The sequence below is a fragment of the Macaca thibetana genome, chromosome 19 (assembly GCF_024542745.1).
Source record: "Macaca thibetana thibetana isolate TM-01 chromosome 19, ASM2454274v1, whole genome shotgun sequence".
NCBI lineage: Eukaryota > Metazoa > Chordata > Mammalia > Primates > Cercopithecidae > Macaca > Macaca thibetana.
In genome coordinates, this window is record NC_065596.1 from 22,414,318 (window position 1) to 22,441,464 (window position 27,147).

At 59.1% G+C, this 27,147-nt stretch overlaps 2 protein-coding genes and 1 long non-coding RNA gene across 4 annotated transcripts in view; 2 read left to right on the top strand and 1 right to left on the bottom strand.

Annotated features, from left to right (window-relative positions):
- The window catches only part of ADAT3 (adenosine deaminase tRNA specific 3), an 87,911-nt gene that overhangs the window by 46,034 nt on the left and 14,730 nt on the right, over positions 1 to 27,147 (bottom strand). The gene's annotated exons all lie outside the window — the stretch shown is intronic.
- Positions 4,164 to 15,767, top strand: KLF16 (KLF transcription factor 16). Its single transcript, XM_050770723.1, has 2 exons — positions 4,164 to 4,775; positions 13,409 to 15,767. The coding sequence occupies exons 1-2, from the start codon at positions 4,319 to 4,321 to the stop codon at positions 13,708 to 13,710; spliced, it is 759 nt and encodes a 252-aa protein (XP_050626680.1). The 5' UTR covers positions 4,164 to 4,318; the 3' UTR covers positions 13,711 to 15,767.
- On the top strand, positions 16,745 to 26,261 carry LOC126942904 (uncharacterized). 2 transcript variants are annotated; one of them, XR_007721624.1, is made up of 4 exons: positions 16,746 to 17,217; positions 19,114 to 19,221; positions 25,687 to 25,833; positions 25,913 to 26,261. It is a non-coding gene; the product is annotated as an uncharacterized LOC126942904 (long non-coding RNA). The 2 variants fall into 2 exon arrangements; XR_007721623.1 differs by having other exon boundaries at positions 16,745 to 17,217; positions 25,687 to 26,258.

A 27,147-nucleotide genomic window follows, 5' to 3' on the forward strand; every position in this document is an offset into this window, starting at 1 on the left:
CCCGGCTGATTTTTGTGCTGTTAGTAGAGACAGGGTTTCACCATGTTGACCAGGCTGTTCTTGAACTCCTGACCTCAGGTGATATACCCGCCTTGGCCTCCCAAAGTGCTGAGATTACAGGCATGAGCCACCACACCGACGATCTATCATTACTTTTAGAGACAGGATCTCGCTCTGTTGCCCAGGCTGGGGTGTATCACAGCTCACTGCAGCCTTGACCTCTGGGCCACAAGCAATCCTCCTGCCTCGGCCTCCCAAAGAGCTGGGGCCACAGGCGTGCTAATACCATGCCTGGGTAAGTTTTGAATTATTTTTGTGCAGACAGGGGTCTCACTATATCACGCAGGCTGGTCTTGAACTCCTGGGCTCAAGCAATCCTCCCATCTCGGCCCCCTAAAGTGTTGGGGTTACAGGCATGAGCCACTGCACCCGGCCCCGCACCCTTGTTTTTGGCCCTCATCTACCTTGGGGTATCCCTGTTGTGGGCGCACCCCAGGTTATGTAACCTCTGCCGTCATCTGTCCTCTGGGAGACTGTGTTCTTTGCCCTCTATGAGACAGGGCCCCAGTTCCTGGCTCTGTGGCCCCTCTGAGAGTCCCTTGTTGTCATGTTCTTCCTGCCCTGCTGGAGACCCACCCCCAGCAACACCTGGGTGCTGTCTGCCCCCAGCTGAGCTTTGCTCCATAGCCCTCAGGCTTGGGAGCCCCATCTGTGGGGCTGGGAGGAGCTGTCCCTCTGAACCTCTTGGGTGCTATCAGGGAAGGATAGACGTGATCCCCCATTTACAGGTGAGGAACAGGTTTGAAGAAAGAAGGGGCTGAGTTATATGTGAACCTGGATGCCCCAAACTGTCTGCTGCCTCTTAGCTGTGAGCAGAGGCCAGCTGTTCTCAGTCCTCTCCCAGTCTTGATTTTTTCCATCTGTAAAATGGGAATAACTTTTTTTTTTTTTTTTTTTTTTTTTTTTGAGACAGCGTCCTGCTCTGTCACCCAGGCTGGAGTGCAGTGGTACAATCACAGCTCACTGCAGCTTCGGCCTCCTGGGCTCAAGCGACCTTCCCGCCTTAGCTTCCCTAGTAGCTGGGACCACAGGCGTTGGGCCACTGCACCCAGCTCATTTTTTTTTTTTTTTTTTTTTTTTTTTGAGACAGTTTCACTCTTGTCACCCAGACTGTAGTGCAGTGGCGTGATCTTGGCTCACTGCAACCTCTGCCTCCTGGGTCCAAGCAATTGTCCTGCCCCAGCCTCCTCAGTAGCTGGGATTATAGGCATGCGCCGCCAGGCTTAGCTAATTTTTTTTGTATTTTTAGTAGAGACGGGGTTTCTCCACGTTGGTCTCAAACTCCCGACCTCAGGTCATCTGCCTGCCTCGGCCTCCCAAAATGCTGGGATTACAGGTGTGAGCCACCATGCCTGGTCTCCAGCTAATTTTTTTTTTTGAGATGGAGTTTTTGCTCTTGTCGCCCAGGTTGGAGTGCAATTGCTCAATCCAATCTCAACTCACTGCAACCTCCACCTCCCATATTCAAGCGATTCTCCTGCCTCAGCATTCTGAGTAGCTGGAATTACAGGCGCCCGCCACCTGGCCTGGCTAATTTTGTGTATGTGTGTGTGTTTTTAGTAGAGACGGGATTTCACGTTGGCCAGGCTGGTATCGAACTCCTGACCTCAGGTGATCCGCCTGCCTTGGCCTCCTGAAGTGCTGGGATTACAGGCGTGAGCACCAAGCCCGGCCTCCATCTAATTTTTTAATGTGGAGAGTCGGCGGGGGGGAGGTCTCATGATGTTGCCCTGGCTGATCTAGAACTCATAGCTTCAAGTGATCCTCCTACCCTGGCCTCTCAAAGTGCTGGCATTCCAGGCGTGAGCCACCATGCCCAGTGGAGAACTTACAGGGTCATAGAGAGGAGAGTAAGGCAGAGAGGGCAGAGCCCGGTGCCAGGCACTGCTGTCAGGCTGGAGGTAGGGGTTGTCCATGTTCACCGCAGGGGCCATGTGTTGCCCGAGTGTTCCTGGGGCTTAGGGGTGTGAACAGAAGCCTCATGGGTGGGGTGTGGGCTGCGTGCCCCCCACCTGGGGGCTCCTTCCTGTGGAGTGGCCAGCATGACCCCCAGATGAGGGCACTTACTCGAAAGCCTGCTAATGGCTGGAGTGGGCAGGCAATGGAGTCTCGCAGTTAAGGTCCTGCCTGGGACCATGTGGCCCAGGGAGGGCAGCCTGGACCCATTGCCCACCCCTGGGGACTGCTCACTCCTGCCCATCCCATCAGCCTCCCAGTTGCAACTGTAAGCCCCTGGAGGGCAGGGCTGGTTGGTTCTGTTCCAAGCCCAGGAAACATCAATGGAAGAGGCACGCTTGGGTGTAGACCCTGAGGCCTCAAGACACACCTGTCCACAAGCCAATGCGCGGTCCCAGGACCCTGAGGGCTGCTGGGATGGTGGGGGCCTGGGGGACCTGCCCAGGTGGCCCACCGTCCTGGAGGTTCAAAGACAACAGAGGCCCAGAAGGAGCAGGAACGCCGATCCCCAGAGCCCACCGAATGGTAGGGGTGCAGAGAGGGCTCTGGAACCCAGGCCTAGGAGAGGGGCAAGTGTGTGCAGAGCACCCTGTGCCCTCCCACACTCGCCGAACCTCCTCTCGGCTCCACTCTGTCCAGCCACGTGGAGTGGGCTTACTGGGGCCCAGGGAGGGCTCAGCTGGCTTAACCATGCATGGTTGAGCCCAGACGCGGTGCGGACGACCCAGGGGACAGTGGTCAGCCTCAAGGCGTCAGCTGGGGTTGCAGGTGGCGGGGGGGATGGGGCTAGAGAAGCCCTGAATCGGGTCAGGGCCTCTGTCCGTGCCCAGCCCAGAGCAGGAGGTCGCCGCAGGCCAAAGCCGCTCCGCCCCCTGGAGGCAGCTCCGGCCACTGCGCGGCCCCCTCCGCCCCGCTGCCCCGCCGAAGCTGGGAAGGGGCGGGAGCGCGGTCGCGACCGAGAAGGGCCGCCCAGTTTCTGTGACCCCGCCGCCTTGGGCCTGCGAACTGGGCCATCCGCGTCCCTGGCGTCCCCGTCGTCCCCGCCAATATTTAACAACTTGGTCTGGACGTCCTTGCGTCCGGGAGGCCCCAATACCTGGCCTCACTTTTCCCGTCCAAACCCCAAGGATCGATGCCTGGGACTGGAAAGAGAAGCCTCGGATCCCGGTGTCCCAGCAGGGCGGGGAACCTCTGATCCGCTCAGGCGCCCCCAGCTCAGCCCTTCCTTTGCATTCGGCCACCTCTTCCTGTCCCCCTATCCCGACCCTCTGGGACCCAACCGGCTCTCCCCACCCCCAGTGGGGCGCGCTCCAGTAGCTCCGGAACTGGGTGCAAAAAGAGGAACGAACGCAGGCTTGCCCCACCCTCCCGGGCCCCGCCGCGGGCGCGGGATACCGGGTGCCTCGGCCGGGAGGCTCCTAGGGGCTCTGTGAGCTGCGACGGGGAACCCTAGAGAAGAGAACGAGCAGATGCCTGGGTGCGGGGTCAAAGCAGGGCCCCAGGCCAGGATAAGAGGGGGGAAGGGTCGCGCACGTGGCCTGGGGGCGGGGCCGGCCGCTTCCGCACCCCCCCCAACCCCGGCCACGTGGGAATCGAGCCCTCCTCCATCGCGAACGGGGGCGCGCCCGAGGCCAGGGGGGAGGCATCCGGGGAGGGGGCGGGCTCCCGCCGGCCGCGCGCCCCGGCGTGGGGTGGGCGCGCCAGCGAGGAGGCGGGGCGTACTCTGGGAGGGAGGGGCGTGCCGGGATGGGGCGGGGCGCGCTCTGGGAGGGTGGGGCGTGCTGGAGACGGGGCGGGGTCCTCGGCCTCCCGTCCCGGCTTGGGGGGGTGGTGCTCCAGGAGAGGGCACCGGGGGCGCGCGCTGGAGTGGGGCGCGCCGGGAGGGGGCGGGGCTCCCCGGCCTTGCACCCCAGTGCGGGGAGTGCGCGCTCCGGGCCTAAGACGCTGGGCGCTCCCGGAGGCCTGAGTGGGCGCGCCGGGGGGCGGGTTCCTCCGGCCCGAGCCCCGCCCCCGGCGACCGCGCTCGGAGTGGTGGAGGGCGCGCCGGGCGGGGGGCGTGGCTGCGGCGCCCCGAGGGGGCGTCCTACGGGCGGGGCGGGCTGTGGCCGCCCCCGCGGGCTCCGGTGCGTCAGGGCGCGTCAGGCGGGGCGGGGCAGGCCGAGCGCGGGCGGCGGCGGCGGCGCGCGCCGGGCCTCCTCCTCCTCCTCCTCCGCCTCCCGCACTCGAGCAGCCGCCGCCGGCCGGACGGGCGCCGCTCCCGCCGCCTCCGCTCCGCCCGCCGCGCCGCGCGCCCTTGCCCGGCATGTCGGCGGCCGTGGCGTGTGTGGATTACTTCGCCGCCGACGTGCTCATGGCCATCTCCTCGGGCGCCGTGGTGCACCGCGGGCGGCCCGGCCCCGAGGGCGCGGGCCCCGCCGCTGGCCTGGATGTGCGCGCGGCGCGCCGCGAGGCCGCCTCGCCCGGGACCCCGGGACCGCCCCCGCCGCCTCCCGCCGCCCCTGGCCCGGGCCCTGGCGCCGCCGCGGCGCCCCACCTGCTGGCCGCCAGCATCCTGGCCGACCTGCGCGGCGGGCCCGGAGCCGCCCCGGGGGGCGCCTCGCCCGCCTCCTCCTCCTCAGCCGCCTCGTCCCCGTCCTCGGGCCGCGCCCCCGGCGCCGCGCCCTCCGCCGCCGCCAAGAGCCACCGCTGTCCCTTCCCGGACTGCGCCAAAGCCTACTACAAGTCCTCGCACCTAAAGTCGCACCTGCGGACGCACACAGGTGAGCGGAGCTGCGATCCCGGGCCGCGCGGGGGCGAACGCCTGAGCCCCCTCCCCCGCCAGGACCCCGAAACTGCGTGGCGCGTGGGGGGCGGGGAGGGGGGCGCGCCCGGGCCGCCGCCGCGCCGGCCGGCAGGGCGGGGCCTCGGTGGGTGGGGCGCGCGCGGGGGGCGTGGCGGCCACGCGGTCGGGCGGCGAGCGGATGGCCGCCCCGGCTGCAGTGGCTGGGGCTCCGGGGACCCAGCGAGGTCCGCGGGCGGGAGTGAGACTCCTGGGCAGGCCACCTCTCTCTCTCTGGGCCTTGTTCCGTTTTTTGTTTTTTTTCTTTTGCGTTATGGTCTGGGCGGTGGGCACTGTGGTTGGGGCATCCGGCTCTGGGGTTCTGGGTCCTCCCCCTCCCCCAGCCTCAGTTTCCTTATCTATGAAAATGGAGGAGGAACCGCGTCGCCGCCTCCGGGGTGGCCGCGCGGATTCTCCCTAGAGGTCGGCAGAGCACCTGGCGTGGGGCCAGGATGGGGGGGAGCCCGGCACGTTTTCTCTGCGTTCTCTGTATTTTAACGAGGGGGAGGGCGCAGCTGGGAGCGCCGGTTGGGGCCTGAGTCTCGGGCGGGGGGACATTATAGGAAGGTCCACACTACGTGTATTTCCCCGGCGTGTTTGTTCACCCCTATCTGGCAGGCGATTCGGGAAGGTGCGCAGGGTTGGAGCGGGGAGCGCTCCGGCTACACCAACGCCCCTCCTAGCGCAGTCCCTGGGGCGGCGAGGGGAACCGGGAGCCGAGTGGGCCTGGCCGTATTTTTTCACTCTGTCTCCTCCTTGGATTCCACCTTCTGGACTGGGAGTTGGGACTGGGGAACAGGGGACGGTGGGCCTTGATGGCCGGCCTGGTTTTGGGCATTAGAGGTGCTTGTCCCTTACTGGGGAGGGTGGGGGGCTGGGGGAAGCCTGTCGGGCCGCACTTGGGCTTGGCATTCTGGCCTTGCCACCAAACAGAGGACCTCTACCCGATCTGGGTCTCAATTTTCTCATCTCTATCAAGAGTGCGATGCTGTCTCTTATTTCATAGCCGTAGCGGGGGCCGTTTTGGGCAGCGGGATACTCCAAGGGGGCTTGGTCCGTGGGCTGGGATTGTAGGGACACGTGGAGCGGCCGAAGGGAAGCAGGTTGTCAGAGTGGTGAGGCTGAGGTGAGCAGGGGCCGCGAATGCCTTGTGGAAGAATTGAGGGTTCATCCTTGGGGCGTGGGGAGCCGCGCTGGGACGCCTGAGGCTGGAGAGCAGGAGGGCGGGTGGGGGCGGTGGTTTGTAGCCCGCAGGCTGTCCCCCTGTCTTTTCTCCACGCTTTCCACCCCTTGCTCAGTCCCTGTCCTGGTCCCAGGGGCCTGGAGGCTCTGCCCACCTTGAGACACAGACGGGAACCAAGGGCGTCAAGATAGGACTTGGGTGGGGTCTGCGTTTTCTGCGAGGACCCCTCGGCGGAGGGGTCCCAGGGTGTTACCTCTTTTTGAGGGCAATAGGGTTCGTGTATCTCCGCGGGGAGGGACACTGGGGGACTGTGAAGATGGCGAGGCGGCGTTGGGAACAGAAAGGGAGGTGCCTCTCTGGGCGGTGGGCAGGGGTCCAGGAATGCCCTGGCTTGTCCGGGGTGAGTTTGCCGATCTGAACAGACAAGGGACTGAAGTGGGAGCCTGTTGAGAAAGCGACTCCCACTTGTCTACCCAGGTCATTCTTCCTATGCCAGATGGTGTGGCCTGAGAGCTTCATTTGGGTTTTCTGAGTTTCTGGGTGAAGTGGATGGGATGGCCACCTCCCACAGTGGCACCCAAGAGGCGCTTCCACAGGCCCCTGGGTAGTGGGGGCGGCGGTCCCTAAGCCAGCAGGGAGGGGAAGGATGGGTTCGGAGTCCTGGGCAGGCAGGACTGTTATCCTGGGATTGCGGTGATAAACTGAGGCCTGGGGGTGCAGATGTGCTGATGATTCGCCACCGTCTACCCTGTGCGGTGGGGGAGGGCAGGGTGGATCTCCTGGCACCCTCCCCCACCCCTTGGGAGCCTGCTGACATCCCATTCCAAAGCCCCCTTCACAGTAACGATTTGGGGACTGAGAAGACAGTCCCAGGCCCAGGCACCTTGGATTAGGTTTCCAAAGGGTTTTGGATACTTGTGGTTTTCCAGGCTCCTCTTCCAGGCCTCCCCAGCCCCCACGGCCACCAAAGGGTCTGTGCAAACAGCTTCTTTTCGTGGAAGGGGCTCTGGTTTTATCAGCCCCCGGAGGAGGGAGGGAATGGCTGCCGTTAAGCTGGTTTTGGGGGACAGGAAGTTCATGTGTTTTTTTCGGAGGGAGCCCCATTGCAGGGCTGTCCCTGAATGGAGTGGAGGCCAGGAAAGATCGCAGAGGAACCCAAGTCACCAGCGGCTGCAGGGCTGTCCCAGGGGCCAACGGGAACAAGTTCCGCCCCCACCCACCCCTGCCTGGGGTGCTTCTCCTCTGGAAAGGGAACACCCATCGTGGCCTGGCCCCATTTTTACAGATGAACCAACTGAGGCACACTGGAGGAGCCCCGCCGGTGCGAAGCGTGGCGCTCTCATTATCTCGGCCACATTTGGCCCTGGGAGGGAAGAGGCCTGGGGAGCAGTGGATGTTTTTCATGGGGGCAGCAGGGGGCAGGGCTGCACTTCCCATCCGCTGGGTCTGGCCCACAGCCCCTATTCCTAGCCCGGCCGGCTCTGGGCTCTCTCTCCCCTGCGTGGGGCGGGGAAGGACTTTGGAAGCTGTGGGTGATGTTGACGCCGTTGCTATGGTTACGGAGAGTGAGCGAGCCAGCGAGTTGGGGCGGGGGCGGGAGGAGAGGCTGGCTGTCGGCTCCCTGCTCTCCAAACCCCCTGCATCCCCGGAGGGGGCCCCCGCCCCCGGCATGCCAGTGCCCGGCACACTGTCAGCCTGCACCTCCTGAGGGTTTGCCGACACCCTCCCCGGGTGAGGGGCTCAGACCTGGAATGGGTCTTCTCACGCAGGGCTTCTCTCCTCCGCACTTACGGAGACATTTAGGGCCTGATCGTTTTCTGGGGAGGGGCTGTCCTGGGCACTGCAGGGTGCTGTGCAGTGTCCCCATCCTCCACCAACCCCATGCCAGGAGCACCCCCTCCCCAGTCGTGACAATCACAAATGTCCCCAGACCTTGTCAGTTGCCCCCCAGGGGGCTGCAGGGTCATCCCCGGTTGTATCCCCCCCCCCCCGTGAAGTCCCGTTTATTTGCACCTGAGAGGTCTTGGTGAGCCCCTGCTGCAGGCCAGCGCCGAGCATTCCAGTCCCTGCGCCCCAGGACTTAGGGAACTGTGTTCGTGGGGGCGGGGGGCAGCGGGGTGGTGGCAACAGGGATGCTAGTGATGACAAAAAGCGCTTCCTGGAGGAGGCAGCCTGAGGCCCACTGGGCTGGGTGGGACGAGGAATGGGAGAGGGAGGACGTGCTGGTTCTGGGGCCTGCTGTGGAGGTAGGGACTTGAGGTGGGGAGGGGGCACCTTGGCAAGGTGAAGCCCTGCACTTAATCCCGAGGGTGGGGACGCTGGAGGCGGCTTCGAGGCAGGCTGGGCTTTGCAGAGGCAAATCCGTTTATGGAGAAGGGATTAGGATCAGAGAGGGGTTGAGGAGGGCAGGAGGAGATGTGGGAGGGAGCGAGGCGTGCTGGTCTGTGCACTGGGTTGGAGGGAGACTCCTCAGGACGAGGTGTGCAGAGGAGTGTCTGAGTACCTGCCGGGTTTCTGGTCCTTTGCTGAAGAGGGCCCTAGGAGAACAGGTGGGTGGGGAAACTGAGGCCCAGAGGGGGACACAGCCACGCCCCACCTCATTCTCCCCTCCACCCCCAGGCAGAACTATGAGCTCCTGTAGGGTCGGGATGGCAGTGCTGGTGGGCAGAGCTCGGGAGAACTGGCAGCTTATCCGGGGAGAGCTGGGGCAGGGCAGTGCCAGGCCACAGGCGGTGGGGGGTAGGGGGCCAGGGACTGCCCTCTCCCATCCACCGCCTCTCGAGCCTGTAGAGTGTAGAGAGCAGCTGGAACTGCCTGCAGGTGCCCCAGCTAGTGGGATGGGGGAGGGCTCCCCCAGGGTTGTGGGGGGCGATAACCACCCCCCCCCACCCAGGCTGTCTGATAAAAACAGCCCAGATCGGCAGGGAGGAGGCAGATGATACCAGCGGGGCAGGCTGTGGGGGCGGGGGGCGCCGCCCTGGCTCAGGCGATTCCTGGAATAGAGGTTACACAGGCACCAGGGCCGTTGAGGGTTGTCCCCTGCCTACCCCCAGGTACCCAGAGTCTGGAGCAGGAGGTCAGGAGGTCCTGGCCTGGGCTGGGCCTCAGGTGGACCTCCTTTTATGGAGAAGGGAGTAGTGATAGTTTTGGCGGGGGGGGGCGAGGAGGACAGGGGTATTCAAGATGCTGAGCAAACATTATCTGCTGTTGCTCTTGTTGGAGCCAGAGCTTGATCCTCTAGGCTTTCTCCCTTTCCACAGATATGCATTAAGCACCTGCTGTATGCCAGGCCTGTGCTGGGCATTGCTGGGGACCCAGCCGTGAATGAAGTACCTGCTTTCAGCTCCTATTGGAGTGCAGGGGTGCAGATACTATACCCACAAGATGCGCGCGTTTTTGGAAGCCTGGCACAAGGACAGAGAAGCCGACTAAGGGCACTTGGGGGGCACCAGGCCACTGTGAGGGGCAGTGCTGCTCAGAGAAGCTCCGAACAGCAGGATCAGCCATCAGCTCTGACCCTAGGCCAGGGCGGAGCTCAGGAAAGCTAAGCGCAGTCTGGGTGGCCCAGGCGGGAGCTGCTGGACTACTGCACTAGTCCAGGCGTGAGCTGGGAGGGGCAGGGTGGGGTCTGGACAGATCCCAAAGGCGATGGGATTTGGCTGGCGGGTGGCACATGGGGAGGTTCGAGATGGACACACGGGCTGGTATGCCTGCCTGTGTGTTTGGCGGGAACAGCAGAGGGTTTGGAAAGGGGAAGTCTACTGGAGGAGTGGGGATGGGGGAGGCAGGAAGCTTTGGCTTTGGGAAGTCAGGGGAGCTGGGGGCACAGTGGGTGTGGGGGTTGCTATGGCCCAGATGGTATTCGAGACCCCACCCCCAGGCTGGTGCGGCCTCACCACCAGTGTTCCCCCTTTTTTGCAGCGGCTCCCAGAAGCAGCTGCCTATAGGTTCTATAGAACCTGCTCAAGGATCACCTTAAGGAGCCCCTGCCCCTCCCTGGGTGGGTAAGAGGCCTCCCCCGGCCCCAGCCTTTCCTGGCTCTCCTGGAATGCTTGCTTTGCCGCTGGGGCTGGTCTTCCCTACCTGTGCCCTCCCCTACAGACCCGACCCCATCTGTGAGGTGGACAAGTGCCCCGGCAGGCAGCCGGCCACAGCTCCCCTCCCCACCCAAGCCCCCCCAGACAAGCTCAGGAGGTGACGCTTCCCTGTTGGAACCAGGGCCTATGGCACAGTCCCGCAGTCCCGTCTCCAGGCCGTCTCAGACGGGGCCGGGCCAGGTTTCCAGGACTTCCTGGCCTCCATTTTTCTGAGCCTGCCTGTTTCCGAGGCTGTCCTAAGCTCACCCGGGCCCAGCCTGAGTCAGAGGGTCAAGTCCACCGTGGCCCCGCCCACTCTGCCCTCCTGCGTTGTCCCCCACACACCGCATCCTCCGGGGGCTGCGTCCCGGCCCGGTAGAGCCGAGCAGTCGGGTGGCTGTGCACCTGGGGGCCCGGCCGGCTGGGGGCCAGCGCACTCTGGGTCCCCACAAGTTCACCCCACCCTCCTCCTTGCGGGCGGATTGTGTGAGAGGCAGGGCCTGGCATTTCGCAGACGCGCTTCGCCCAGCGCGGCGGGGGTGGGTAGCCTGTGCACCCCCTGCCCTGCCACCCACGTGCGCACGTGCGCGCCCGAGTCTCCGAGAGCGGGGCGGGGCTGGCAGGCACCCAGGCCGGCGAGGCGACCCTGGCTCCGGCGGGAGTGGGACCACGTGAGCGGGGCCGGCTGGGGCTGCGGATGTCCCCGCCGCCGCCGAGCTACGTGCGGCAGCTGTTTTCCCAGCGGCCGCGCGCCCCTGCCCCGCTCGCCCCCCTTGGCAACCTGCTCCTCTTTGCAAACTGGAACTGGGGGAGAGGGAGTGGGGACCAGCCCCACCGCCCTGAAAGGGGAAGTGAACCATCTGACTGCCTGCCACCCAGCCGTGGGATGTCCCCCCTTCCCTCCTGCCGCCTCCCCGCCTGTGCCTTGCAAGATGGCGACACGGCGGCATGTTCCCTGGAGGGGCGCGCGCCCCCATCCTGTGGTCTGCTCCAGGCGCGCTCCCACAGCCAGACCCCCTCCCCAGACTGAGGCCCTTGAGAGCTGTCAGGGCCCAGTGGTTGAGATGGGAGTGGGGTCCCTTCCAGGGCTGCTTTGCGCCTCTTGCTTTGGTTGTAGACGGCCCCCAGCTGAGGGATCCCCGACCCCAGCTGCTGCTGTCTGCATCCTGGGTTGCTTGGGGGTGACTTGGGGTGTGGAGCAGGCAGCCCCAGGGATTTGAGGCTAATGTTGGTCGTGGTGACAGTCGCTTTCTCCCCCTCTCCAGCCGCCTGGACTCACAACCTCTTGGGGAGGGGGCTGCTGGTCTCTGTCTGCTTCTGTTTTGCTGAGGGTGTCAGCGTTTGGCAGGGAGGAAGGATGGGAAGGGAGAAGGGAAGGTGTAAACTTTCAGCTCTTCTCGGGTCACGAGTGATCGCTGGTGCCCCTCAGTGGGCAGACCCCTTCACCCTCCCATCCCCTCCTCAGCCAGGCTCCCCAGGGCAGTCACTGAACTTCTTAGAGCAGAGATGTCACCGGGTCACCCTGAGCGTGGCCGTGCCCCTCCTGCCGACTCTGTACCCCCTCACCACGGTCCCTGCTTTGGGTCCTTCCAGGCCCCTGGCTGGCTGCAGTTCTTCACTGACTGGTGGGAGTGCTCCCAGGGCAAGAGCAGTCCCCAGTGCTGGGCGTGGGCTGCCCAGTTTGTAGTCCACCAGCTGAGCACCCTCCTGGCCGCCCCGGCCCTGCTGTGGCTTCCTTGAGGATAGGCTTTGGGGCCACCCAGGGGAGTTGGTTCTGATGTCTCTCTTGCTACTCAGGGCTCCAACCAGTGCCACGAGGGGCACATGCGCTCAGTCTCCATCCACGCAACCCACCTGTAAAACCCTGGGATGTCGGGAACAACATCTGGGAATGCCAGGGTCCCGGGTACCTGGTCATGGCCCGAAAGGGTGGGAGCTTCGGGGACGCAGGGCCCTTTGTCCTGCACTGGGCCCTGGGTGCAAGTGGACTGACCTGGCCCTCCCCAGTCGTTGGAGACCCCTATCTGCTGGGGAGACGCTGACATCGCGATGCCACGTGCTGTGGGTGTGAGACCCTGGCTAAAGGGAGGGGGTCAGGCGGCAGAGTTCTCGAGCAAAGACCCACACGGGGTGGAGGCACACAGGCAGGCCAGGATGGCGACGGCTGCTTAAGGGGCAGGATGGGCGAGGCCCGGCCTTGGCTGTGGGAGGGGTCTGTGGAGGAAGTGGCCGGGTGGTGGCCCGCCCCTGCCCAGCGCCATCTGTACTGCGGAGGCGGGGCGAGTCCAGCCCTCCAGGCCCTTCCCCTTCCCGGGAGACCCCGCCCCCTCCCCTCCCTGTGAGCTTTCCTGCCTGCCTTCCATCTAACCACACCCTGAGATCGGGGCCCAGACTGACTGTGCCTGCGGGTTCCTCCTACGTCCCTCTGCTTTCGGAGGGGCCGGGAGGGTTAGGGAAGTTGCCATGATTGTACCCCCATCCCAGGTGGTCATTTGGAAAAGGAGGGGATCATGCACAGACGGGAGGCCCCTGAATGTCCCTCGGGAGGGGCAGGGACAGCCTGACCTGTGTGCTCCCAAAGACCAACATGCCTTCTGAACGTGCCTGTGCCTGGGACAGACACTGGAGGCCTTTGCGAATCCCTGCCAGGGTCCCGCCTGGGGCCAGAGGCTGCGCCGACCCGGGGAGCTTCAGCCTTGGGGGTCTGCGGGGTTTGCTTACGGTTAACAGATCCTGGGCTCGCCGCAGAGTCCTTTCTTTCTTTCTTTATTTTTTTTTTTTTTTGGAGACGGAGTCTCGCTCTGTCGCCCAGGCTGGAGTGCAGTGGCCGGATCTCAGCTCACTGCAAGCTCCACCTCCCAGGTTCACGCCATTCTCCTGCCTCAGCCTCCCGAGTAGCTGGGACTACAGGCGCCGCCACCTCGCCCGGCTAGTTTTTTGTATTTTTAGTAGAGACGGGGTTTCACCGTATTAGCCAGGATGGTCTCGATCTCCTGACCTCGTGATCCGCCCGTCTCGGCCTCCCAAAGTGCTGGGATTACAGGCTTGAGCCACCGCGCCCGGCCAGAGTCCTTTCTAAGAGCTGGTAGGAAATAAGAGGATTATTTAGGGTCTCGTGTGGGGCCACCGGAGCGTGGGTAGGGGTTGTGTTCTTTACACTTTTCCATGTTTTAAATTCACACCCAGAACTCAGCCTCTAAAACAGCACAGGACAAATGCCCGCCACCCTTTGGGATCCACCCTTTGGGATCTGCTGGCATGTGTCTGTCATCTCCCTCGCCGCTGACTGCTGTCTGTCTCTGTCTCTCTGTCCAGGGGAACGCCCTTTTGCTTGTGACTGGCAGGGCTGTGACAAGAAGTTCGCCCGCTCCGACGAGCTGGCCCGCCACCACCGGACACACACGGGCGAGAAGCGCTTCTCCTGCCCTCTGTGTTCCAAGCGCTTCACCCGCAGCGACCACCTGGCCAAGCATGCCCGCCGCCACCCCGGCTTCCACCCGGACCTGCTCCGGCGCCCTGGTGCCCGCAGTACCTCCCCCAGCGACTCGCTGCCCTGCAGCCTGGCCGGGAGCCCTGCGCCCAGCCCTGCGCCCAGCCCAGCCCCCGCAGGCCTGTAGGGCCCTCGTCCAGCCCACCCTGACCACCAGGATGCTTCTGCCATCCAGGGGTGTAGTGAGGACCCACGGGGAGCCCAGTCCCCTTCCAGCTGTGGGCAAACCCTGAAGACACCCCTGCCCCCCTCCAGAGAGCAAGGAGGGGGCCTGAGACTGGATCTGGGTCTGCCTGACCTCAGAGGTGGCTCTCAGGACGGGTGACGGGGGCTTGTGTCTGTAAATAGCCATGATACTAACTTTCTTCCCATCTGTGCAACGGGGCCCCCCCGGGGCAGCTAGGAGGTCCTCCCCTCTCCTCTCCACCACCCCCTGCTGCCCCCCTCCCGGGGTGGGGTTTGCGAGGGTGGAGTGGACTTCTGGGAGCTGGCCCAGGGAAGGCACCCCCTGCCCCATCCCTGCAGGTTGGGATGAAGCGTGCAGACAGCCATAGAGGAGCTGGGGGTTGACACGGCCCCTGCCTCTCCCCACCCTACCCCACCCCACCGAAAGCCATGGGAGTAGTTCAGGGAAACGGGGGTGCAGCCCGGCCGCCCCCCACTCGGGTACTCAATCTCAGGTGTCCACAGGTTCTGCCCACGTTAGGGGCTGCCCATCCCCCCAGACCTTGGGGGTAGAGCCAGGAGCGGGGAGACGTTAGGATGCCCGGAGGGGCTCCAGGTCTTGCTTCTGAGACCTGCGATGGGGAGGGAGGGGACCTCTGGGTTCTTCCAAAGAACATTTGACTCAGTGGAGGTTGGGAGGTGGGAGGCGGATATCGGGGTCAGGAGGGAATGCCGGCTTATTTATTTTCCTCTCTCCTCCGGTGTGGGGCCCTAGCTCCCCCTCTCTGGGTGGGTGGGAGAAAGAGGCTGCAGGGGAGGGTGGCACTGGGCCTGGCCCTCCAGCCCGTGCCCTGCCGACTTTGGCCTTTGCGGTATCACGTGACAATCAACTCCCTTAAGGACTCCTGCAGCCATTGGGCCGCACTGCCCTCCCTGGCCTGCAGGTGGGGCGGTAGAGCCCATGCCCACCGGGGTTTCAGGCTCTTCCGGGCGTGGGCTGCAGCCTGGCCAGGCCCTGTTCCCCCACCTCCCCTCCTTCTCCTGGGTGCCTGGAAGAGGTGGGCCCTGGCCCATGGTCGAGGTCCTGCCTCGTGGACTGGAAACAGAGGGCTGGCTGTGCAGCCTCCTGGGGTAGTTCGTTTTTTTTGCACCGGGTAGAATATTTTTTCAGGCACGGATTCCTTTTTTCTGGGCCCCCGTGGGTGGTCCGGCATCCTCAGGGGGTGTGAGTGTGTGTGTGGGGGGTCTCTGAGCTGAACTTGGGTGGGTGGGGACTTGTCCCTCGGGGGCCACCTTCGTGTCCTTGCCAGGGGTCATCCTGCTGTGGCCTGGGTTGCATTTCCTCTTGGGGGGTATTGAGGACCCCCCCAGCCCGGAATGAGAAGGGTCCTAGGTTCCACGTCCAAGACCCGGAAAGGTGAATCCCCTCACTGTTGGCTGCAGGAGGTTTTTGGTACCCCCTTTTGTTCCAGAACCTTCCTGCATCTCGCTTGGGGGCAGGGGGGCTTCGGATGGCCACAGGTGTGCACCTGGACCCAGCCCCGGCCTGGCAGGATCCAGGGATGGGTGCCTGGGACCCTTCTGGAGCTGGGCTCGGAGGGTCTGCCCCATCCAGCCCTAGGCTCTCTGTATTCTCTGTCCCCAGCCTCAAACCCTCCTCTGGCAGCGCTAGTGAGATGCCTTAGTGTGTGGGGGTGGGTGGGGGACTGGGGCCCCGTTTTCCTTTAGTGTCTTGTTGGCCCCAGCCCTGGCCGGGGCCTGTCTGGAGCAGGGGAGGGTAGGGCTGTGGGTTCCATAACTCTCTAAGCGGGCCTCTCTCCAGTGTCCAGGGGCCTGGAGAGACCTGCGCCCACCCCTCCACTCCCCCAGGAGCCGCTGGTCACTGGGACTTGGTTCCAGCCGTTTGCAGGGGAGGTGGCTCCAAGGGGCGTGTGCTTTCCGTGGGTGGCGCTCCTCCCCCACCCTGCCTGGCCTCATCCTTGTATTTAATTAATTAAACGAGCCCCTTTTTAAACCCTACTCCAGTGTGTGTGTGGTCTCTCCCGTGCCAGTACCCAGCCTGTGGGCACGCTCTGAACCCCTCTGTCCCACCCACTAGTGCGGCCCCAAGTTCATCCATCTCGTGGGGAAACTGAGGCAGCGGGCTAGTGAAGAGGGTCTTGGCCAGGTCCCTCTGGCTGAGACACAAAATGCCCTGCCCCTAGCCCTGAGCCCCGCGGAGGGGGCTGCCTGCAACAGCGCGCGCTGCGCCCGCCGGGTGTCACCCACGCCCTGGCGCAGCTGCGCCCCCCGCCCAGCTTCCCGCCCGCCCCGTTGCCTGGCAACCGAGGCACGGTGACATGGCGCCCGGGGGCGTCCGCCGCCCTCCCCTTCCGGTGCCGCAGAGGATGGGGGAGCCCGCGCCCCCGGGGCTGCTCACCGGCGCGGGACAGGCTCCCACGGAGGATCCCCCAGCCGCCTCCCAGGCTCCCGTGCTCCTGCATTGAGCGCCTACTGTATGCCAGCTCCCCTAGTGGGAACTGGGAAGAGGGGGCGGTGAGAGCTTTGAAGCCCTCCCCAGGAAAAACCACTCCGGACTCCAGCGCTCCCTAGAGCCTGGAGGCCGGCGGGGCCGGGGTGGGGCAGGGCAGGCCCCTCCTACACACCTGCTGAGCCCGGGGGCTTGGCCTGCAGCCTGCCCGGGGAAGGGGGTGGTCGGCGCCGGCTCACGCCAGACTCCTCCCCAACCTGGGCGGCGAATTCTCGGCTTTACTCGAGGGCAGCCTCTCTCGTGCACCCCCAATCCTACCCCGCCCATCCTCCCATTCTACCGGACGCCCCACAAACATTACCCCCGGGACTCTCGCGCCCCTCCAGCTCCTGCTGTCTGGGTGAAGGGGAAAAGGACAAGATGGAGGGAGGTGAACAGAAAAGACGCAGCCCCTACTACTTCCGGGTTCTTCATCATCCAAGTTACCCGCGCGCGGGAAAATGCAGCCCGCGCCCGGGAAAAAAGCAGACGAACTGAGCAGGCGCGACGTGACGTCATCTGAGGAAACCTAAACTTACTACGGAGACGCCCCTGACACGCCCTTATCCCACCCACTGCCCGCCCATTTCCACGCCCAGGACATAAAAGTCGCCGCCGGCAGGCGTCGGCGCGAACTTCCCCGGCCCCATTGCTTGTGGACCGAGGAACCTCGCCGGAGAGCGCCGGCGCGACTTCCCTGGCCCCGCTTAGAGGACCGGTTGAACCTCGCCCAGGAGCCCTGACCTGTTGGTCAATAAAGTTCTTTCTTTCCTACCACTTGCCTCCAGCGCCTCTTTCCTGGCCAAAAGGAATTAGATAAATCAGGTGGTGCCGAAACCCGGGAGGAGACCCCTCCTCAAGGTCCCCCAAGGTCCGGGGAGCCTCCTCCTTCCACGCTGCGGACGGACCAGGACCCAAAGAACCGCTTTCTACCAATCCATTCCTCCAGAATCTCCTGGGGTAAGTGCCCTTTGTCTTTCTTTCCCACTCCTTGGCCAAGAAGTCCTGCGCAGGCCCAAGGCCACTTTTGGGGTCACCAGGTGACCCATAGGAAGCCTTCTGTGACAGAGACGTCTGCTCGGAAGTCTCCCATCCACTTACGGCTCCACGAGCCGCCGGTCTCTAGTGATTCCAAAGGACGCTTTGGAGTCAGCCAGAGCCCGGTTTCCATTAGCCAAAGAAAGGCAATGGGTAATCCCCAGCCCAAAATTCCGCGAGACACCCCTTTAGGGTGTTTATTAGGCAACCTAAAAAACCTACAATTAGAGCAGGATCTAAAGTGAAAGCGACTAATTTTCCTCTCCGCTGTGGCGTGGCCGCAATGTAAACTAGACAATCAGTCCCAATGGCCGCCTGAAGGCACCCTATAGATCGTAATATTTTAATCGACCTCGGCAATTTTTGCCGGCGCCTAGGCAAGTGGTCTGAAATAAATTATATACAAGGATTTTGGGATTTACGCTCTCGACCAGACTTATGTAGTCAGTGCTCCTTGGCCCAAGTTATGTTGGCCAGGGCTGGGGTCCCCGTGGGGTGGGACAAAGAGGAGTCATCCTTCCTGTCCTACCTGCCCGAGGATCTCAGAAACTCCCATTTCAGACCTCCAGCAGCCGCCTCCCCTCCTCTTCCACCCTATACTCCGCCCCCTTCCACTTCCACCTCTACCTTGGCTCCACCTGCCGCCCCTTTCCCCGCCCCCTCGGCACCTCCCTCTCGCCACCTTGATTCACCCATATCCTCTCATACCCGTTCCAAAAATTGTTAAGGGCCTGCTCCTTCCCCCACTCCTACCCCTCAACCCCCTACGGTCCTGCCCCCGCTACTCGAGGTGGCCGGTGCAGAAGGTGTAGTCAGGGTCCATGTCCCTTTCTCACTAGCAGATCTTTCCAAGATTGAAAAACGCTTAGGAGACTTCTCTGCCAACCCTACGGTTTATACCGAAGAATTCAGGTACCTGTGCCAGGCCTACAATCTAACCTGGCACAACCTCCATGTCATTCTTACCTCTACTCTAAACCCTGAGGAGCGAGAGTGCATCCTAGGGGCAGCCAGGCAGCATGCAGATCAGTTACACTTAACGGATGCTGCTGTTCCAGTAGGGAAACAAACAAGCAGTCCCATCTATTGAGCCAGAATGGGACTACCAAGTAGGCCAGCCGGGTCGCCGAAGGCGAGACATCATGACCCAATGCCTCCTGGCAGGTATGCAGGCGGCCTCAAATAAAATAGTTAATTTTAATAAATTAAAAGACATTATTCAAGGTCCAGATGAAAATCCGGCCACATTCTTAAATAGGCTAACAGGCTTTAACCCAGTATACCCGATTAGACCCAGCCTCCCCAGCAGGGGCCACTACCTTGGCATCTTATTTTATTTCACAATCAGTCCCAGATATTTGGAAAATACTCCAAAAAGCCACAGATGGTCCTCAGACCCCCATCCAAGATTTAGTCAAGCTAGCTTTTAAAGTTTTTAATTCGTGAGAAGAGACAGCTGAGGCCCAGAGACAAAATGGGGCCAAACAGAAGGCAGCCCTCAATGCCCAAGCACTAGCGGCAGCCCTGCAACCTAATCTCAATCCCAGGCCGGGAGGTAAGCCTACTAAGGCAACAAAGGGGGCCTGTTATAAGTGCGGCACCCCAGGTCATTGGGCTGACAAATGCCCACAGGCCCAACTTTCAGGTCCAACACAACCGTGTTTTAAGTGTGGCAAACGCAGACATTGGGCAAGTCACTGTCCCAATCCTCGTCCGCCATCCACACCCTGCCCGGCTTGCCAAGAAGAAGGGCATTGGAAGTCAGATTGCCCCACCCTGAAAACGGGCATAGCGTCTCAACGTGGTGTCCCTTCTCAGGACCCTGGGAGCTCCTTCCAGCTCTTACACCTAGACGACGACTGAAAGCGCCTGGACTCGGGGACCCCCATCACCCTCGCCCGAGCCTCGGGTAACTTCAGGTAGCGGGTAAGCCAGTTTCTTTTCTTGTGGATATGGGGGCTACCCACTCTGTTTTGCCATCATTTAGTGGACCTAGTCACCCATCTCATATTTCAGTTATAGGAGTTGGAGCCACTCCGTCTAGTCCTCTTAGAACACCACCTCTTAATTGCTGCCTGGCCAATAACTATTTTGCACACTCGTTCCTCATTATCCCCTCATGCCCCACTCCTCTACCAGGCCGAAATATCCTAAGTCAACTGAAAGCCTGTATCTCCCTTCCTACTAGCTCCCCCCACCCCACCTGCCATCTACTTCTAGTATTAACTAACTCAAATGACTCCAACAACCCCACTAACCCTTTCCCTAATTTCCCCATTCCTATAGACCCCCAAGTGTGGGACACTTCCACTCCTGTCGTGGCGGACCATCATCCACCAATACTCTTAAAACTTCAAAACCCATCTCAGTTTCCAGCCCGCCCACAGTTCTCTCTCTCCACAACACTTACGAGGACTAAAATCAATCATTACTAGGTTACTCAGCCAACACATCCTCATCCCCACTCATTCTCCCTGTAACACCCCAATCCTACCCGTAAAGAAGGCAGATGGGACTTTTCGGTTAGTGCAAGATCTTCGTCTTATCAGTGAGGCTGTTTGCCCCACCCATCCATAGTTCACAATCCCTATACCCTTCCCTCTCATCCCATCTAACACAACACACTTTACTGTACTAGATCTAAAAGATGCATTTTTCTCTATTCCCTTACACCCAGACTGTCAGTGTCTCTTTGCCTTTACATGGGAAGACCCAGACACCCATGCCTCCACCCAACTGACATGGACAGTGCTTCCCCAAGGGTTCCGAGATAGCCCCCATTTCTTTGGGCAAACCCTTGCAAAAGACTTGGCCTCCTGTCCTCTTACAGATAGTAAAATTCTCCAATATGTAGATGACCTTTTACTCTGTAGTCCCATGAGACAGGACTCTCTTTTAGACACTGCAATCCTCCTTAATCCTCTAGGATCCAGAGGTTACCGAGTATCCAAACACAAGCTCAACTCTCACAACAATGTGTCATATATTTAGGCATTGAAATCACTCCCACAACGCGCTCGCTCACCGCAGACCGTTTAACTCTAATACAAAATCTTTCTCCTTCCCAAGAAACTAAAGAAATCCAATCCTTCCTAGGCCTCGTAGGGTTTTTCAGACACTGGATTCCTAATTTCGGAATCTTGGCTAAACCTTTATATGCAGCTGTCAAGGAGACTCCCCAAGGACCTTTGTCTAACCCAAAGTTAATCTATAAACATTTCACTCACCTAAAAAACTGCCTTCTCTCACATCCTACTCTCTCACTCCCAGACTTCCAACGCCCCTTCCAGCTTTTCACAGATGAAAGACAAAAAGTTGCTATTGGCCTTTTAGTCCAACCTGTAGGCACCACATACCGTCCTGTGGCATATCTATCCAAACAATTAGATCCCACTGTACAAGGGTGGCAGCCCTGCCTTTGGGCCCTAGCAGCAGCAGCCTGTCTAACGCAGGAAGCGAGGAAACTCATCAGAGGCTGCAGCCTGACAGTCTTCTCTACCCACCGCCTTCAAGACCTTATTGCCCGGCCGGGCGCAGTGGCTCACGCCTGTAATCCCAGTACTTTGGGAGGCCGAGGCGGGTGGATCACGAGGTCAGGAGTTCGAGACCAGCCTGGCCAAGATGGTGAAACCCCATCTCTACTAAAAACACAAAAATTAGCTGGGCGTGGTGGTGCACACCTGTAACCTCAGCTACTCCGGAGGCTGAGGCAGGAGAATCGCTTGAACCTGGGAGGTAGAGCTTGCAGTGAGCCAAGATCAGGCCACTGCACTCCAGCCTGGAGACAGAGAGAGACTCTGTCTCAAAAAAAAAAAAAAAAGACCTTATTGCCCACAAAAGTATCAGCCACCTAACCCCGTCCAGGCTTCAACTTTTCCACCTCTTGTTCATAGAAGACTCTACCATTGCCCTAGGAGTCTGCTCCTCTCTAAATCCAGCAACCTTACTCCCCAACCCTCTCAAACAACCCCATACTGAACACTCCTGTCCAGAACTTTTAGAGGCCCAATCACCTAGTCACTTGCATTTACATGACCAACCCTTGGAGAGCCCACAGTTAACCCTATTTGTGGATGGCAGTTCCTTTATAAATTCTCAAGGAAACAGACAGGCAGGATACGTGGTAGTTACATCATCCACTGTTCTAGAAGCTAAGCCTTTACCACAAGGAACAACATCACAGCAGGCGGAGCTTATCGCACTAACTAGGGCTCTCCTCCTATCTAGAGGAAAAACAGTAAACATATACACAGATTCTAAGTATGCCTTCTTAATTGCACACACCCATTCTGTCATCTGGAAAGAAAGAGGGTTCCTAACCACCTGTGGTACCCCCATAATCAACAAAAAGCAAATACTTAAACTGCTAGACGCTTTATCAGCACCTTCCAAAGCAGCCATCATACACTGTAAAGGTCATCAGATTCCATCTCACCCGGTGGCAGCTGGCAACAATTTTGCTGACACCACTGCCAAATCAGCTGCCGGATTCTCCACCCCTACACTTCCTTCTGTTTGTTTTCTTTCTCCCTAATATACCCCTAATTACACCCAGGAAGAAAAAACCAAACTATTACAAGACTCAACAGCCAGACTAGCCACAGACAATTGGATTTACCTCAATAATAAATTAGTTATTCCTAAAACACAACTCCACACCGTCTTAAGAGACATACATAATTCCTTACACATAGGACCCAGAGCTCTATATAACCTTCTAAGCCCCCTTATCCACTGCCCTACACTCATGAAACACCTAATTATAATCAACCAACAGCGCTCCACATGCCTCAAGTCAAATCCTCAAGGCACATTACGCAACTCCCACCCAAATCACCAACTCAGAGGACACCAACCAGGCGAAGATTGGCAAATTGATTTTACCCACATGCCAAAACATAAAATATTCAAATATCTCTTAACCCTCGTTGATACCTTTTCAGGATGGATAGAGGCCTATCCACAGGAGAGATTGCCAATATAGGGGCCTCCATACTCACTGAACACATTATTCCTAGGTTGGGCCTCCCACTCACCCTCCAGTCTGACAACGGCCCAGCCTTCGTCTCCAAGGTAGTCCAACAGGTGGCAGCCCTCCTCCACAGCACCTGGAAACTCCACATCCCTTATAGACCCCAGTCCTCAGGTAAAGTAGAAAAAGCCAGCGGACCAATCAAACAACAACTCACCAAACTCTCACTCGAGACTCGACAGTCCTGGGTAACCCTCCTGCCTCTAGCCTTAACCCGGCTGCGGGCCGCCTCGCGAAGTCCAACAGGCCTCAGTCCATTCGAACTAGTTTACGGCCGACCCCACACCTTACAACAGCTGCCTACCCTTTCTTCTCCGCTGGCAAATTACCTTCCATACTCAACTCTTTTGAGACAACTACTAAGACAGCATGCAGAACTAGCACACCCGCCTCCGATGGGCACTTATAATCCACACACCTTTCTCAGCCCAGGTGATCAAGTATACTTAAAGAACATCCAGGCCAAAGACCTCCAGCCCAGGTGGAAAGGCCCATATACTGTCCTATCCACACACACAGCAGCCAAGCTATTAGGCCTCACACACTGGGTCCACATATCACAACTGAAGAGGGGCCCCCCAGAAGGCGACAAGTGGGAATCAACTAAACTCACCCCACCCGCCTCAAGCTCACCAAACTTCCCTAATACGTTTCCAGGCCTTTTATGACCATCCCGATTCCTCACCATACTGTACACAAATCTGGCAGAGTTTCAACACATCACCCCAGATCTCTATTTGCCCCCAGACCCCAGCCCAACACTGGTTCTCTCGCCTACTCACCTTTGTAGAACACCTCCAGTGGCAAGGCGCGTTCTACGCTTACTCAGAAGATGAAGTCTTCTTATTCACTTTTATTACTATCCTTCTACATTCCAACAGCAATTACTAACCCAACCTTTTTTTTTTTTTTTTTTTTTTTTTTTGAGACGGAGTCTCACGCTGTTGCCCAGGCTGGAGTGCAGTGGCGCGATCTCGGCTCACTGCAAGCTCCGCCTCCCGGGTTCCCGCCATTCTCCTGCCTCAGCCTCCTGAGTAGCTGGGACTACAGGCGCCCGCCACCGCGCCCGGCTAATTTTTTGTATTTTTAGTAGAGACGGGGTTTCACTGTGGTCTCGATCTCCTGACCTTGTGATCCGCCCGCCTCAGCCTCCCAAAGTGCTGGGATTACAGGCTTGAGCCACCGCGCCCGGCCATAACCCAACCTTTATATGGAGATTCTCCATAACTGAAACTTGGTCCTCCAACAACAAGCAACATACAGTTCTGCAAGGCACTGCAGACTGTTCACCTCAAGGCTGTCAATCTGCTCTTTCCATAAATTTCTCCCTAACTTCCATCGCTGATAGATGGGCTCAACCATCCATCTGCTTCCTACATGACCAGACAGAATACAATTGTAACAACTATTGGCAACAAACCAATCTGGGTTGCCCATACAAATATTGTAAAATACACTATTCAATGCTAGATAAATACACATGACAGAAAGTTAAGCAGCAAATATCTCTTCACTTAAGATGGAAAAAGTGACCCCCTTAAATATCATCTAAACATAAAAGACCCCTGGGACTCCCGATGGGCGGACGGCGTAAAAGGAGGACTTTACGGAAACAGTGTTTGGGACTCATATCCCACTGCCATCCTCCTAATAAAAAGGACACTTGTGCAGCAAAAATCCCTCCCCAAAAATATACAAGTCCTACAAAATTTAACCTCAGTTGTAAAATCACAGGAACAAAACCTACAAGAGCAGTTAAATCCCCCTAATAAAAAAGACCCATTCTCATGGTTAAAACTTGTCCGTCAAGGGATAAACCTAACACAAACAGCTAACATAACAAATCTTTCCCACTGCTTCCTCTGTGTGGCTCTTGAAAGAGCCCCCTTAGTGGCAGTTCCCTTATCCACTGCTTCCAAGGCTACAACGGACTCTACTGGCACCCCCCAAAAACCGTCCCTACTCCAAGTCCCAATATACCAAAACCCAGAAAATCCAATCCTTTCTGCTACTCTGCCCCAAACTCCTCCTGGTGTAATTACACCCAATTGCCCAATAGGACCCAGACAGCTCCTGTTGGAGGTTATTTTTGGTGTAATCAAACCCTCTCTAAAATTCTTAACCATACATCCATCAGCCAATTCCTTTGCATCCCGGTGTCTTTAGTTCCTAGCCTAACCCTATATACCAAAGGAGAAGTATTCGAACTGACTTCACAACTTACCACCTCCAACAATAAAATCCAAAAGCAGGCTATTTTTCTTCCCATGGTCATTGGGGTTTCTTTTTTTTTTTTTTTTTTTTTTTTTTTAGACAGAGTCTCGCTCTGTCGCCCAGGCTGGAGTGCAGTGGCACGATCTCAGCTCACTGCAAGCTCCGCCTCCCGGGTTCACGCCATTCTCCTGCCTCAGCCTCCCGTGTAGCTAGGACTACAGGTGCCCGCCACCTCACCCAGCTGGTTTTTTGTATTTTTAGTAGAGACCGTGTTAGCCAGGATGGTCTCGATCTCCTGACCTCGTGACCTGCCCGTCTCGGCCTCCCAAAGTGCTGGGATTACAGGTGTGAGCCACCGCGCCCGGCTGGGGTTTCTTTAGCATCCTCCTTAATAGCCTCTGGACTAGGGACAGGGGTGCTTGCCCACTCAGTCCAGTCCACGCGGACCCTCTCTACCCAGCTCCAGGAAGCCATAGAAGCTTTAGCCGAAAGCCTGGCCTCCTTGCAGTGCCAAATTATATCAATAGCTCAAGTGGCAGCACAAAATAGGCGGGCATTAGATCTTCTTACAGCTGAAAAAGGAGGAACGTGCCTCTTCCTAGGGGAGGAGTGTTGCTACTACATAAATGAATCAGGCCTAGTTGACACCAATGTCCAAACATTAAACAAAATCAAAAAGGAGCTTCAGGGCCGGGCGCAGTGGCTCAAGCCTGTAATCCTAGCACTTTGGGAGGCCGAGGCGGGTGGATCACGAGGTCAGGAGATCGAGACTATCCTGGCTAACACGGTGAAACCCCGTCTCTACTAAAAATACAAAAAAAAAAACTAGCCGGGCGTGGTGGCGGGCGCCTGTAGTCTCAGCTACTCGGGAGGCTGAGGCGGGAGAATGGCATGAACCCGGGAGGCGGAGCTTGCAGTGAGCCGAGATCACGCCACTACACTCCAGCCTGGGAGACACAGCGAGACTCCCTCTCAAAAAAAAAAAAAAAAAAAAAAAGGAGCTTCAGAAATTTAACGCCCCCTTAACCCCCGGACCACCAGTATGGCTGCTACCTGTAGTACAGCAGATGCTTCCATTCCTAATCCCCATACTAATCCTCTGTCTTATGTCTTGCTCCCATTCTAATAAAATTTCTCCGAGCCAGGATCCAAGAAATCACCCGAGTCACCTTCAATCAAATGCTCCTGCATCCCTACACCCAACTGCCAACCTCAGACCCTAACTACGCCCCTTAACAGCAGGAAGCAGCCAGCCGGACAACGGTGCTCCAGATTGTTATAATCAATAAGAGGTTGGACTGTCTGGGTGAAGGGGAAAAGGACAAGATGGAGGAAGGAGAATAGAAAAGATGCAGTCCCTACTACTTCCAGGTTCTTCATCCAACTTACCCGCACGTGGGAAAATGCAGCCCGCGCCGGGAAAAAAGCAGACCAATGGAGCAGGCGTGAGGTGAGGACAATTTGAGGAAACAGAAACTTACTATGGAGACGTCCCTGGCACGCCCTTATCCCACCCACTGCCCTCCCATTTCCAAGCCGAGGACATAAAAGTCGAGGCCGGCAGGCACCGGTGCGAACTTCCCCGGCCCCATTGCTTGTGGACCGAGGAACCTCGCCGGAGAGCGCCGGCTCGACTTCTCTGGCCCCACTTAGAGGACCGGTGAACCTCGCCCAAGAGCCCTGACCTGTTGGTCAATAAAGTTCTTTCTTTTCTACCACTTGCCTCCAGCACCTAACTCTTTCCTGGCCAAAAGGAATTACACAAATCACCTGCCTGGTATTCTGCCCTTCTGAAGCAAAATGTCTAGAATGTGGTGTCTACACTCGCAGCCTCACCCCTCAATCTCTGACGGACATACTTGCATTAGGCTTTTAAATTACAGCACCCCACCCACAACACACACATGTGCACGGAAACAGCGCCATCCTTTTGGTGCCTTTGGGACCCCGACCCTCCTGGGCATCCCTCCCGCCCGCAGGCTGCCCTTGCCACGCCCCCTCAGTTGAGGGCAGTGCCATCCTGCAAGGTCAAAATCCTTTGAGTCCAGGGTGACTCCCCAAGGACTGTGTGTCTCACCACCCACATCTGGCCCATCTGAAAACTCCCTGGGCTCTACCTTCAAAATAGATCCAGAATCCGGCCACCTTTCCTTGCTGTAAGGGCCTCCACCCTGACGGTCTAGTCTCGCTACGACTCACCTGAACCAGTGCAATCACCCTCGCCCTGGTCACCTGGTTCCCTCACGGTTTGTCCTCCTCATCGCCACCAGAGGGCGTCTGTGAGCACCTGGGGCAAGTCTGGTTCCTCCTTTGCCGGCAACCCTCCATGGCTCCCACTCCCCTCACGGTCAAAGCCCAAGTCCTCCCTGAAGCCCATAGGGTTCTGCACGACCTGCCCCGTCCTCTCTGCCCTTCCCTCCTCCCTCTCTCCCCCTCCTTACTCTGCTCCAGCCACACCGGCCTCCTCACCGCTCCTCCAACACACCAGACACAGTCCTGCCGCATGGCCTTTGCAAGGGCTGTGCCCTCTGCCTGGAATGCCCTTCCTCCAGAAACCTGCTTAGCTCCCTCATCTTTTTTTTTTTTTTTTTTTTTTTTTGAGACGG

Coding starts and splice junctions, on each gene's coding strand:
- KLF16 (XM_050770723.1), top strand. CDS start 4,319: ATGTCGGCGGCCGTGGCGTGTGTGGATTACTTCGCCGCCGACGTGCTC. Junction 4,776..13,408: donor GCACCTGCGGACGCACACAG/GTGAGCGGAGCT, acceptor CTCTCTGTCCAG/GGGAACGCCCTTTTGCTTGT.